We start from the raw sequence: 14,388 nt of genomic DNA, 5'->3' as shown, positions 1-14,388 counted from the left end.
ATGAAATTTTGAACAGAAACCTCTTTTGGTTTCGTCAGACTTGCGCTATTAAATATATGGCGATCAAACTTTAAAAGAACTTGCCTTTAAAGTGGAAACAAGGTATAGAAAGTCATTCTTTTAGTTAATGAACGTCCTGATTGCAGGGTTGGAAGGTCCTACAGTTGTGTTTCTGGTGGTGACTTTTTTTTTTTTTTCCTTCTCTTACATCAGGGATACATATAGTTCTCTGTCTTATCACAGCTCTAGCCAACTTGAGGCCAAGCAGCTGTTCTCTAGTTTGGACTTGGGTGAAGCAGAAGGGAAGACTGAAATAACAGGGCGTATGATACATGGCCGAGATGAGCGGGATCTACACAGCAGAGATTTTGAAAGTCCATGTTCTTCTGCTGCAGATGAGACTGTTGTTAGGTATTTGAATGACCGACCAGCAATTGATGCCTTGCAGAATAACGAGGCATTTCTTAAGGTTGCAACAGCTCCAAGACTGGAAGAGGAAAAATCTAGTGGCTCCAGAGGAGATGAGAGTAGCACTAAAACTCTACAGAGTAACACATCCCAGGACAGTGAACTGAAAGCGTCTTCCCCTTCCACTATGAGTACTTCTAGTGCTCATAGGCTGGAAATCTTGAAACGGCGGCAGCATGATGCTAAGTTGGAGAAGCTGAAGGAGCGGATTCGAAAGCAGTGGGAGCATTCTGAAGAGCTGGGCGGCAGAGGGCAGCACTCAGGATATGCTGAGCAACCTGTCGTGATCACAAACATGGAGAATGCGGTGACTCCCAAAGTCAGGAAGGTGGCAGTTGCACCTGCTGCTCCAGCATACAGAGGTACGGAGGTGCAGAATCCCCTCCCTGTTGGTTGTACATGGTGAAGGAGCACAGCTGAATTCATCGAGCATGGACATGACTCCTGGCTGTGTTTGGGCAATACAGGAGTGGATAGCATGGTTTGATCGCAGATGTGGACAACAAAGAAAATAAATTCTTGCCAATTTAAAGAATTGGATTAGTTTGAAATTCTTCCTGGCTCTTCTTGCAAATTACTGTAAGAAAGAAGCTCACTATATTAGCATTTGGGTTTATTTCAATATGTTTTGTTATGGTCCCAGAGCTTAGTAACATTACATTGATTGAGAAAGCCTTTCACATTTTTAATAATGTTTTCTTCACCCAGTCCGCTGGTTTTTCAAGTGACAGACTGGTATATTGCTTTCTTCTAATTTGGCATCAGAAATTCAAGTAGTTCCTTTCTTATTTGGCAGCTTCCCACCCCTGTCACGCTGAAAAAGCTTTATTTACGTTTTACGCAGTTTTTTTAAACTCTTAAATTGTTTACTTTCAGGTTTCAATCCTGCCGAAACAAAGATTCGCACTCCAGATGGAAAGATCTGGCACCAGGAAGAATTTCACATTAGTCGGGAGCTGTATAGAGACATAGCACTCCAGTTAACAGGTGAGACAAACTGAATTGATTAAGCTGCACAACCTTCTCTAAGAGGCAGAGAATTAGATTTTGTACAAGTCTACAAAGTCATGGAAACAAAAAAATTGAAGCAGTAAGTGTTAAATACCAGGAGGAGTAACTTGTTGAATGTTAAAACCTATTAAAAAGTCCTTCTCGTTCTCTCATTAAAATATTTTTCATAGAAAACCAATACTGAAAAGAATCAATGGCTTTTCTTTGAAACAGGAAAAAAAAGTGTCTTCGTTAGAACAATTTTTGTTTAATTTTGTAACTTCTTTATACATGTTTGCATGAATTAATGCAATTTCCTGTTCAAAAGGACAAAACCAAACCTCTTTTGACTTTGATGAAACCTCTATTATCTCATGGGAACAATTTAATTTTTTTTCTTTTTTCTGCCATTTTTAACAGTGTTAAAGTGATATGTGCACTGTACACTATGTGTTGAAGCCTGAATTCTACTTCCTTCAATATGGTTTAAACAAATTCTCGGTCCTGAAGCTGCTGTGGGAATTGTTAGTGGTTTAGTTGGAACATATAGGTGTTTAAAGGAGAGATAGAGGACATCTGCTGTGGAAAGTCTCTGGGAACACTTATTTAAAATGGAGTAGGTAGCCTACAGTAAAGGGATATGCCTTCAGCTACGTGTGGTGGCAAGATTATATGGCATTATATATTGGTTTAATATCTCTGAACTTGTAGAACTTTATTGTTTTATATCAGAATTATCTAAGTCTTGAAGTTCTTGGAGAAATTTGTGTCCCAGAGATTAGTACACATGGCCTTTTCTAGAGGTCTCCTCTGGATTCCCTGAGGAGGGGGAGACCAGAAGCAGATTTAAGAAACCTTTTAAATAATCTTGATTTTATTTCCTCCACAACACTTTTACCTTCAGTATTATAAGGCTTGGATAGGATATGGGACGGGAGACTGTGTAACTTTGCAGTGGTAAATTAACCGAAGGTTACCTTTGGGGTTTATTCCACATGAAGGTGTGTAGGAGGGAATGTTGAATGCTAAAAGCTTAGAAAACTGTTACTCATTCCTCTTTGCTTAGTGGTCTTTTGAAAAACAGTAAGTGTCATTGTTGCAAAATGGCAACACAGGGAAAAAGATCTTTTTTTAGGTGATTATCTCATTTAGCAACACCGTATTCTGATGCTTAAAACTAGGAGCAAAGATGATTTAAAAAAAAAGCTGTATAGTTGCTTGCTTCTAAAAGACCAAACCAGTAATACATGCTTTATGTCTTCAAGCCTACTGCTCCAAGACCCAGTCTTTATGAATTTTCCACTCTGGAAAACTGTAGTACCATTGGCAGCTCTGTTCTCTGGGTGAGCTAGGGTAGGATGACCGAGTGTGCTCTTGGATTTGCTAGGCTGGTTACAGTGGAGCGCTGTAAGGCTGAATTGCTTTTGACTGACTGAGTTAGTGGAGGGGGAAGAGAGCAGATGAATAAAAAGGAAGGGACTGGAAAATAAAATCACCTGAGAACCTCTAGTTTTGCAGCTTAAGAGCTTGCGTATTAAAAATAACTTTTCTCGTTGGTCAAAACATGTAAGACCAGAGGAAAATGTGATGAGATTGTAAACCTGTAGGTGTCTTTGTATGCTGATAGGCTAGTGGCTGGTATGGAAATTATTAGACTTCAGTTTTCTTTTGCTTGTACAGCTTGACAAGGTACTGAGGAATTTTTCTAGAATCACGTGTAAGAAAAGTTCAGAAAGAACCACTTCTTTTCAGTAAAATTGTTTTGCAAATACTCTATTCAGCATTAGTCCGTGAGAGTAATGCCAAATTTCTAAAGACTTCTAATTTACACTAGCATTTATTTTTGATAAGCATAATATAAACAATTCATGAGCTCTTTATAGAAGTCCAAATTTTTGGAAAGTTTCATTGAAGAGGTCCAATTAAAAAGATGTTTGGCTCATGTGGTCAGTGAAGTCCTGTCTACAAAAGGAAGGAGTTCTGTGTGTGTGCACCCATACTCCTGTCCTGATGCCATGCGTAGAACAGCTGTCGTGGAACGTGTCTCCTTTCTGACCTGAAAAGATTATATTGAATAGCTGATTCCAAGTAACGAAATGCTGATGCTGCACCTAATATATACTGTAAATGTATTTTTAGGTTGTCGGATTATCTATCCATGTGTTAATTCTGTATTAAAGTTACAGCATGTGTAGTTTTGGGTGTGTACAGTCAGTTGTATCAAAACTGTTCTGTGCTCTCTAGTGCTAAAATAAGTTATAAGATCTCTAATATCTGCAGAAGCATTGTTCTTCACCACAGCAAGATTTTTACATGTAAGCGTAGACCATACAGAATATCTTTATCTTTGTTTAGCAATTAGGCTAAAGGAGATTGTGTGGACCACAAGCTTGCAGCAGTTCTGTCTTAAAGATGTTCAGGATTTGCCATACTAGAATAAAATTGCAGTAATATGAACAGAGTGAGTGGGAAGCAGCCTGCGGTTTCCTGGTATCAGGAAGGAACTGTTTGTCACTGAAAAAGGTGAGGAGGCGAGCTAGATTTCTGCAAAGGCAATCACTGAGGCCTCTGGTACTTGATGCATTGATTCTGTCTTCCCTGCCCTTGTTGTCAGCCTCCAAGACGACTGGCAAATTTATAACGAAAGGATATCAAGGGGGAGAAAGACTCTTAAAACTCCATTTACACATCCTTTAATATGACCTGTTGTTCTGTCCGTGATACTTCCTGTGGGCATCCATCAGAGAGTGGATTCAGCTGAAATTATGGGCTGTAAAAGTTAGTATTGGCATCTAAATAAAGTTTCAGGAGAGGGTTGCGTCCTGGTTGTTTTAGGCTGTCTGATCAGATTCTTCATGGACGAGGAAGAAGAGAACAGTGGTAATGTGGCCATGGAGTTCCTTGTCTGCAGCCCACTTCTGGGATTAGGAAAAGAGCATCTTCAAGGCGCGTCAACTAAAGTGCTTTAACAAATCTTTGAAAATGTCCAGTGTAGATTGCTGAGACTGAATGTGCAGCTTGCCTGTCCTCGAGCAATGCTGGTCTCTGCTTTGTACCTCAGGCAGCTGGGAAGCCCACTCAACAGGGTGGTGATTGAGCCATATCTCAGGTTTTCTTTTTGTTCTTTGCCCTAATGTGAAAACACGGTAAAATACTACTTTTATCTTCAGTAAGTGATCCTGGCATCTCTAAAGCCTAAAACCTAATTGTGTTGTAAATGAGGGCTTGGGTGACACAGAATAGTTCCGCATCACCGGGTGAATTCTGCGACAAGTTTTGCAGAAAGTAGAGCGCACGAGTATCTTGTCTTTCATGCTCCAGTACGGCAGCAACGGGTGAATGTGCTGTCATGCATTAATGTGGAAGAAGCAGCCCTTGTGTTTCAGGAGTGAAGGAATTACGTATTCTTGCGGAACATTAATACTGTAAAATGTAATATCTATAGTAGAAGTGTGCCAACAATTGTTCCGGTCAAACTATCCACATTTCTTTTAAAATTGAAAATGAGCTTTGTAAAGATCTGTTATGGCGTTGCTGTGGCTTTGCTGGGTTCCAGTGCATAGGTAAACAGCACTTCATTAAAAATGTTCATGCTATGAGGATTTTAAGAGGCTGGATCACTTATATATTGATCTCAATATGTAATCTGGGAGAGTCAGTGAGTTTTGTTGTGTTTCTGAGTTCTACTTTTTCAACGTAAATGTTGAAGCAAGCTTGTTATTCAATGTTCTTTCCTGTGGGATATCACTTAACAGCTTTTGTTTGTTTTTAGAGGATTCAACAGTGAAAGAAAAACCTAGTGAGAGAAACAAAGAGAAAAAAGCAACCAGACCAGTGCGGAAAGTGCAAAAACTGACACGGTCATCAAGTCCAGAGTCCAAACAAGGTGACCAGCTCTACTGTAGAGGGAAGACAAATGCTTGTCCTTCGCAGATGAGTTTTGTCTCTGGAAAGAGAGAAAAATTAAAGCATATTGCTTTCAGAGTCTTGTCAGATGTGCAACAATGCTGTTGTAGTGTGTTTTGTAGATTGTATGCTGTATTGGGGATGTGTATGTTTTTGTTGTTGGTCAACTGTGTGTGCTTTTTTGGTTTACTTTAATTTTCTGCCTTTCCACTTGCTTCGTGTATCTTATGGAAACTGCTGAGGAGTGTGCATTTCTTGGGGAGATGAGGGGTATCCTTTGGTATCTGTCAGGCCAACGCAGACAAAAAGTAGCAGTAGCCCTGTTGTGGATCCTGCTTCTGGTTTGCTCGTGTTGAAGCTGGTTAGTGCCTGACCTACAGCTCAGTGAATAATGCCGAGAGGAGGAATGGAGCTGATTTTAATATAAGTGCCAGCGGGACTTGCCCTCCTCTGTGAGGAGGGGCTGCAGTGAAAGCTGTTCTCTTGTGAGATTTCTCAACAGGGAAGCAGAAAGCAGGATGTTCTTCTGCATCCTGTGTCTAGTTGCTGCTGTCCTGCACCTTTGGTTCTGGCTTGATCCATTCTTAGCTTTTTCAGTTAGTGAAGGAATGTAAAAACACAGGCCCTGACAAGTCTTATAAATCTTGCTATTTATAAAGGAATGTTTCTTTCTTTTACTAATTTTTTTTTTTATTTTCACTGCTGTCTGACATTTCCGCTGTACATTAAATACAATTAAAGTATTTAAAGAAGGTCATGTGAGCAGGTTACTGTAGAGCAGTGCCTTATAGTAGGAAATGAAATTAACTGCACCTGGAATTCTGTCAGGGCTTCATAGCTTTCCTGTCGTGTTAATCTTTGATATTTTGAGTAACAAAGGAATTGTGAAGAGTTCCACATCTGCTTTGTATTTGGTTTTAATTTCCCTACAAAGTAAGTGGTTACCACTGCAATCACACAGAGTTTTTCTCTAAATACATGCGAGGTTAGGCATCTCTTGCACCTTTTAAGGTTTTCTATTTCTCCTTACATACAGTGACCTATAATCAGTAAGCACTTTGTTGAAGAAGGCCTGTTAAGAAAAAAAGCTGCTTTCAAAAATTATTGCAAAGCTGTTTTGAGAGGGAATATGCACTTCTGTATTCTGTCACTGATGAAGCTGCATGTGAATATTGTGTGGTAATGAATGCTAGTACTTAAGTAAGTGATAAGCATGGGTTTGCTCCTTCCTATGTCCATCAATTCACACTTAAGGGACTATACTAAACTAACTTAAGTTTTTGTGACAGTTCCACATGAGGGAGGAGCGTAGAGATTGCTGCAAGTTTTGATGGTGATGGTTATTCTCCGTAATGAATTAAATCTGAGGAGAATGATGGCCTGAAATCCCTAGGAGATAAGAACCAGATCTAAGTGGCGTATCTGTGATGGTCCATCCTCCCCCAGTCATAGCAATAAGAAACTGCTTAACATAGCCAAGGCTATAAATAGCCACAGCTTGTGTTCCGCTCCGTTAGCATGTTTTAGCTCAAACAGCTGACTTGGAATGGAAGATGAGACTTTACACTGCCTTTTTAAATGCACACAGAAGTAATTGAGAACAGTGAGTTCGGCAAGAGAACCCCTTGGGCTGATAACGTCTTTTTGAAAGAGGCTTGTAGTGACACGTTTCAAGTGACGGATTTATAAAATAGTTGGATAATTTACAATGCCAGCAAGGAGTACTGTTAGTAAATGAATGAATAGTGGGCTACAGGCTTCTGGCTGAACAGGTTTCCTCCTTCTGGTTTAAAATAAGAAAAAGAAAAGAAAGGAGGGTGGGTGGTGGGATTACCAAACTACTGTTGGTCTGCTGTCCTGGGTTTCAATTGAAGTTGCTTTGGTACCAGGTCTTCAGAGTCTTATAGGGCCCGCAGTACAGTGTCTTTTTGTTTGTCTGTCTGTTCCTGCGGCAGGGTCTGGGTCTGTTCAGGCAGTGCTGTCGGAGGTAGAAACTACAATTGAACAGTTAGAAATCAACTGCAAATTGGGTAGTCAAGTTAGGTATTTCTCCAGCAGTAAAATACTGCTAAATGGTCTGAATTAGGTTATTAATACTTTTCTTTTTTACACGATCCTTTTCTCTGAAGCTCTTTAAATTCATTATTTATTTAAAAAAAAAAAAATATATTGGAAGTTAGTGGGATGAAAGCTGAGTTGAATAAACCTAGCATTTAATCTAAACAATATTGGGTAAAGATGCCACCATACCTAGTTTTTTTTTCATTTAATTATATGTAGGATGATAAAATAATACTAATAACATTTTGATTGGGTTTCTGTCACCTGCAAGGTAGTCTGTTCTTGAATTGAATATCAACTAATAGGGTTATAGCTTAACTGTTTTCAGCCCTGGTACAGAAATCCCAGCTAGAGGACAGGGAGTTAGTGTTGGTGTAGAACAACTGCTGCTTGGTATTTTTTAACCTCCTCACAAGACACCTGTCTCAACAATTAATTGTCTGTAAAAATCTTGAAAGCTTTTGTGTTTGGGGTTTTTTTCCCTAGAATATCAGCTAATACTCTTTTCATATGAAGATGAATGATTTTTTATCTCACACCTTTAGTTTTGTTCTTATTACTACAGCATTTTAGATCCTTTATCTTTTTTTCTTATTTTCCTTACTTAAGTGGAGATGAACAGCTTCTCAGTTCTCTACAAATATTCCCCCTCTCCCCCTGCCCGTAACGTTTTCTTATACATTTTAGACCTTTTTTCTTTTTTAAATCAGTTTAATGTGCTACAGTATGTTTCAGATTTTTACACTGCATTATGTGCAGGCGTGAAACGCTGATCATTCTGTGATTCAGCTGCTGAGTGTCTTCATGGTACATCACTGTTAGGACTGTTTTGTGTAACTGCAGCTGTACTACTTATGCAGAATTAAATGGTATAGAAGTGATTAACAGTTGCATTAAATACTTCTTTTTGATATGTTGGAAAAATCCATCTAGTGCTTGACTTTTATTTATTACTTATTATGCAGGTGGAAACTATGTAATAAGTGCGTCCTCCTGGCGGGAGGGACAAAAGCTAGTAAAAAAGATACTGGGTCCAGCTCCCAGAACAGAACAGGACAGAAGAGCTCTATCTAGTGACAGAACAGGACGAGAGCGAGCTGCCAAGTCTGGTAAGTTGTACTTGTATCACTGGACTTTTTACATTTTACTTAATTTATTATATAGCACTGCATGTCCGCAGAATAAAGCAGACTTCTGAGCTGGAATGTAATCAGTTTCTTATTAAAGTAACTCTTGTTTTTAACTTGGGGTTCGAGGGGGGAGAATTTTGCTCACATTTATGGTTGGGATGCATAACCTCTCTTCCTGGGTGGATTATGGACTCTTCTTGGTGTCCTGGGAAGCCTGCCCTGCCCGAGTGACTTGATGGGCAGTACATGCTGCAAAGGTGCTCAGGAGCTCTGCAAAAGATGGGAAATAGTTTGCAACAACAAAAAAAATGGATAACTGGCAATTTGTCTTTGCCTCTTGAAGTTAATGGGGAAAGGAATGGCTAGAAGTGGTTCACAGGCCAGATGAATTTTCTGAATGTGCTGCATATAATATGTAAGCTATGGTTGGGCATCCCTGTTTCACAGCACTTGTGGTTCTTCCAGATACTGTGTAATGTCATCCATGTGCATCATTGATTCCTCTGCCAGCCCTTTTCAGCCCTTTTCAGAATTTACCCAGAATTTCAGGCAGGGAAAGTAAGGGAGAGTGGGAGCTGCCATGTTGCTTATCCCTGTGAGGAGGTGAGGCTGGTGAGAGTACAGAGGGTGTGAGCTCAGCTGAAGCAAAGGCTGCTGTATTCAGACTATGACACTGAATGAAGCAAAAGCACGTTTACAGTGAGATCTGCACTCGTCCCTCATCCTCACTTTTGTAGCTGTTTCAGCAATGGCATGTAGTTCCCAAATTTGATTTTTACCTGAAGTATTTGACAACTCTTATTCTTTAGCAGGCTATATTGGAAGGACAGGTTCAGATTCTAGACTGGATGTTAGCCGTAAAACCTCTTCAAGAAGTTCTGAAAGGTCAAGGAGTAAAGTCCGGTCCGAGAATAACCTGAAGAAACTGGAAGCTGCTCTTCCAGATGATAAACCAGAAGATCATGCCCCTCTAAATAAGGACTTCCTGCCCGTGGAGATACGTGGAATTCTCGATGACTTGCAGTTGGATTCCATGAGTACAAAGCAAGAGAAAGATGTGGAAAAGCAGAATCAGAAATCCATTTTGCCTACTCAGAATGCCAGGAGCCACAGCCCAACCAAAAGGAAACCGGACAAGATAGCTGCCAGTGAGGAGCCTCAGGTGATCTCTAAGAAACGTCACTATGATACAGATGAGGTTCGTCAGTACATCATCAGGCAGCAGGAGGAGAGGAAGAAGAAGCAGAATGAAGAGAAGAAAGCACAAAAGGAGGCAACAGAACAGAAGAACAAAAGGCTCCAAGAGCTCTACAGAAAGCAGAAGGAGGCTTTTACTAAAGTCAAGAACGTGCCTCCGCCTGAGCCTTCAGCAGCCAAACGGTTACAGGAGACCTATTCTAAACTATTGCTAGAACGTACGTTTTTAGAAGAGCCACCTCAGCTGCCTACGGTGCAGGAAACACAGGTATAGCTGATTCACTATAACTTAGTGTGTTGCAGTTGTTTGCAGGAATAGGAGGTCATCTGTTTGGGAAGGTCATGACTTGTCCTGGTCTAGCTATCAGTTAAGAGAAAGGATACAGAGAAAACTGTGCAGTTTTTGCTTAAACATAGTGATTTTGATCCAGAGCCTCCTTGCTGGTGGATACTTTTCGGCACAGCAAGGCCTACTAGAAAGGTGACTGGGAGAAATCATCTTTCTGTTATAAATAGAAGCAGAATTCTGCATATTGGCTAACCGCAGCTATAAAGGTTGGCTCTTAAGAAAACCATAAACATTAGTCACACTGTGAATTGAAGAGCTTTGTCTGAAGTTGCATTCAGTCAGCGGACAAACTTCATCACCAGTGAGTTAAATATGTTTGCTAATCAGAAACTGAATATGAAAGAAGATTAATATATGGTAAAAGACTAATATCAATTTGATGTGTTTGGCTGAACTAGTTCAGTATGTGAGCAAAGCTTTTTTTCCCAGTATGTTCTGCTAAGACAAAAACATAAATGTTTTGTGATTTTAAGTCTTTGTGTGGTAGGAAAGATGTGATACTACACTAAGAAATGGAAGCCTTTTCCATTTTAATGAGACAAGAGCTTCTAAATTCCTGTAGACTTTTGAAAATGCATTTTTCTGGTTCTCTTCATTTCTAGCCCAGACCTGGTTATCAACCATCTGGGGAATCTGACAAAGAAAACAAGGCTCAAGAGCGTCCTCCTAGTGCATCTTCAAGTAGCGACATGTCACTTTCAGAACCGCACCAGCCGCTGCAGAGGTAAGCTGTTGTGGGCCTTTCGAGACAGAGGAAAATACTCCAGTTTTCATCTCTGAGAGGTGAAAATAGACTAGGCCCTTAAGTTTGTATTCCAGTGACAGTAATTGTCTTTATGGCAATTACAACGTTTCCTTGCAGTAAGAGGAAGGTGATGCATATGAAAAGTTTGGCTATGGGTTTTTTAGTGAGTCTGTAAATAAATAAAGTGAACGGTAGTTGCTGTTAATCTTTTGCTGACATCAAGGGGATACGCATTTTGTATTGGGAGACTATTTCCTCTGCCATTGCTATTGGGCAACAGGAGCTGATCATATGAATAAATCTGTTGATTTTTCTTATTTGATTTCTTCGGTGTTTCTGTTTAATCTACTGTCTTGGCCTTTCCATTCAGGCCTTTAGTTACTGTCTCTAAAGTACCAAACCCCTCTGCTTCTGCTTGGAACTAGGCTTTCCCTATTTCCTTTTGTGGTGCTTTCCCCATTTTTAATTGTTCAGTGTGTTATCAAAGTTTTCCTTACTGTAAGTCAAGGTGCCTAACCAAGCACTTAAATATAAGGAACTAAAAATCATAAAGTTTCTTGCATATCCTTAATATCCCTGTTGTGCAAGTGTGTCTTCATTTTTAATTACATGATGAATGCCTACATCTTAAATATATACTTGCTTCATTATCTGTACCTTAAGTTGGTCAAATCCACACTGACTTTGTGAATTCAACGAGACCTATTTCCATTCTGAAAAAGTTCAAGGAAGCACTAGGAATGTTGTGTAGTCCTGTGTACAGAATAGGCTGCTAAACCATATGTTAGTAAATATTGTTAGTGCAACATCGTAAGGAGAAAATGTAAGTACTAATAGTAGGGGAGGGATGAGACTTAAAGGGCCGCATAAGTTATATGGAGAGCCTCACAGTCAGCAGACAAGCAGTTTTCTGTGAGGGACTTTCCAGGCTTCCTAGTATTCAGAATATGTGCAAGTGGTATTAGTGAAGGAAGGTCTCTGCAGGGCTCCTGTCATGCAAATGGGAGCTATCTGGAAATAAAAAAAGTTGTATTACAGAACTTTAAACATCCTTGTATTTCCAGTCATCCTTTTTCACTAAGTGTTCTTCATGTCTACCCTGAGTTACAGCTCCAGTAAAACATGGGCTGGGTTCAACTGGAGGGGGAAGGCTGGGGCTAAGAAATTCCAAGGGAAAAAAAAAAAGTTTCCTCCCTTTTGAAGTCAGGAAACTTTTGGAAAAGACTTACTGCTGCTGAGGAAAACACGCAGCTTGTTACAACTCTAAAACACACAGTACACCATAAACAGCATTTCAAAATTGGAAGGTGATGTGTTGTTGGTTTTTTTAAATAACATTCTGTAACTGCTTACTGTCCCATTCCCTGCCCCTCTGACTCCACAAAAAAGTATTTCTTCCAGAAAAATAAATCTGTGGCAATGATACTTTCATCTAAAATAACAGTACTTGTATAAGTTACCAACTTAAATGTTGACTTTTCCTTTCAGGAGCGATTTGATGGAGCCTCCGTGGGTACAGCCAGACAGGTTGAGCCCCAGAGTCCAACTCTCTCACCCGCAAGCTCTCATGGGCTCAAGTGGAGGTCCTTGTCCCCAGCACTGGAGTCTGGAGCAGATGGACCTTTTGTCAAAGGAGTGTGACGCGATGTTGGCAGGCAAGAGGAGCCATGCTGCACCCGTGGGATCGCTGACCTTGATGCCTCAGCCATACCTGAATTCATCTGCCACACAGCAAAATCTCTTAGTAAAACCTACTGCTAACCAATATAAGAGCAAATTAGATCGAATTGAAGCTTTGAAAGCTACAGCTGCTTCCCTTTCTAGCAGAATTGAAAGCGAAGCCAAAAAGTTGGCTGGGGCTGGTATCAATTATGGTACCATGTGGAACTCAGACCATGAATTTATGCAAGAAAACCAGGATGATGGGCGGTGGGCAAAGGCTGTGAGTCCTCCTGTGAGAGAGGAAAATGAAGATGCTTTTTCGGCCAGAATTCAAAAGATGTTGGGTACCTGTGTGTCTCATACAGCCTTTGATGACAACCTTCCAGGGTTAGGCAACCTTAGTGAATTTAAAAAGCTCCCCGAGACGATCAGGCCTCATACTGCTGCAGTCAGCCTTGGAATGAGGTCCCCTGCTGCTAACAGGCATGAGGGGATACTAGGACATTTATCTAAGAGACAGAGCGACTGCCCAGGGCGTGAAAGCCAGGCTTATGCCCCGAACAAAGCTGTAATGCCTCACGAGTCCAGCATTGACTCCATCAGCGAAGGGCCTCTCCTGAGTGATGGAAGCCTTTCTGAAGAGGAAGGAGGCCAGCACAGACAGTTGCCACTGAAGATGCTGGAGACATTAAAAGAGAAGGATTTCTGCATTCGGGAGAGAAATGCTTTTGAACCCCTAAAGGAGTTTCAGAAAGAAGCTGAGAAGTATTTGCCACTTTTCACTCAGACAAGTGGCGTGCACAGCAAGTGGCCGTGGGAGGAACTGGCGAAGGGAAGTCCCCACAGTGTCATCAACATCTTTGCGAAAAGTTATCAGCTTCATGGAAAAGGTAAAAATGGAAAAATTTCTCAAAGGTCTTGTGAATTACTATTTTTCCTAGTCTTACTACCCCTTACACTTTATAGTTTGCAGGTGTCTCAGACATGAATATGTATAAGACTTTCTCACTTTATTTTGGATGATAAATTATTTCTTCCTTTTGCCTTTTTGTCCAAGGAAAAAAGAAGAAAAAAAAAAAAAACCCAAACAACCCCCCAGTTCTTGCCTGGAAGAAGATTGATTTTATGTTAGATTGCTCTATTTCTAGATCAGTATTAATTCATATGCTGGGTTACATGTATTAAGGACACCCGTAGTTACAGAATTGTGAATGTAAAGTTTACATTTATTGAATACAAAATTGCACACTAAACCTGAATTGCCCAGAGTGTATTTGGAAATGGTTCTCTGCACCGTGGAGAACAGACCCTCTGGATTGGAATGCGCATCTTCCTACTATATATGCACTCCAGATCATCTGTAATAACACATCATTCATGTTTCAGGTAGGGCAGAAAGATGAAATGCATGCTTTACGCAGCACTTCCCTCCTGGCATAAACATGAGTGCTTGCACATATCCTGAGTTCTTGCTATGCAAGAATAATATAGTGTTACTATATTATTAGAAACATGTAACTTCAGTGGATGAATGATGTGCACTTTCCTATTGCATCTTTGCTGATATGAGTTATTAGATAATGTCTCCAAGTAGTATGGCAATTAAAATTCCAGTAACAATATTGGATTTTGAGAAGGTAAGGTTTTTGATATGTCAGTAGGGAAAGTCTCTTGCTTAAATGAGCCTATTCCAGACGTTAGTATCTTAGGGCATGCTTTACAAGTGTCTCACGCAGGATGCTTCATTTGATTTTCATTTTTTGTACAAATTCACTCTTTGTTTTATGAGTACTGTTTTTCTGCCTTGAGTTCCTCATTTTGAGGAGTGTTTTCTGGGAAGTTTATTTTTATCTTGTGTTTTTTTATTGATTCTGTTTTCT

At 40.2% G+C, this 14,388-nt stretch overlaps 1 protein-coding gene across 13 annotated transcripts in view; it reads left to right on the top strand.

Moving 5' to 3' along the window:
* The window catches only part of CEP350 (centrosomal protein 350), a 75,848-nt gene that overhangs the window by 15,106 nt on the left and 46,354 nt on the right, over positions 1–14,388 (top strand). For 7 of the 13 annotated variants that reach the window (XM_075760380.1, XM_075760383.1, XM_075760374.1 and 4 more), the window contains 7 exons: positions 214–830; positions 1,345–1,455; positions 5,231–5,344; positions 8,391–8,534; positions 9,365–10,020; positions 10,704–10,825; positions 12,335–13,398. In XM_075760380.1, coding sequence (XP_075616495.1) covers positions 214–830; positions 1,345–1,455; positions 5,231–5,344; positions 8,391–8,534; positions 9,365–10,020; positions 10,704–10,825; positions 12,335–13,398 — 2,828 coding nt within the window. The remainder of the gene's footprint in view (positions 1–213; positions 831–1,344; positions 1,456–5,230; positions 5,345–8,390; positions 8,535–9,364; positions 10,021–10,703; positions 10,826–12,334; positions 13,399–14,388) is intronic. The other 6 variants (XM_075760378.1, XM_075760377.1, XM_075760372.1 and 3 more) reach the window with 3 other exon arrangements.

Source organism: Balearica regulorum, chromosome 8 (assembly GCF_011004875.1).
Source record: "Balearica regulorum gibbericeps isolate bBalReg1 chromosome 8, bBalReg1.pri, whole genome shotgun sequence".
Taxonomy (NCBI): Eukaryota; Metazoa; Chordata; class Aves; order Gruiformes; family Gruidae; genus Balearica; species Balearica regulorum.
The sequence above is the reverse complement of the archived record's forward strand: the minus strand, read 5'-3'. Positions and strand labels throughout refer to the sequence as shown.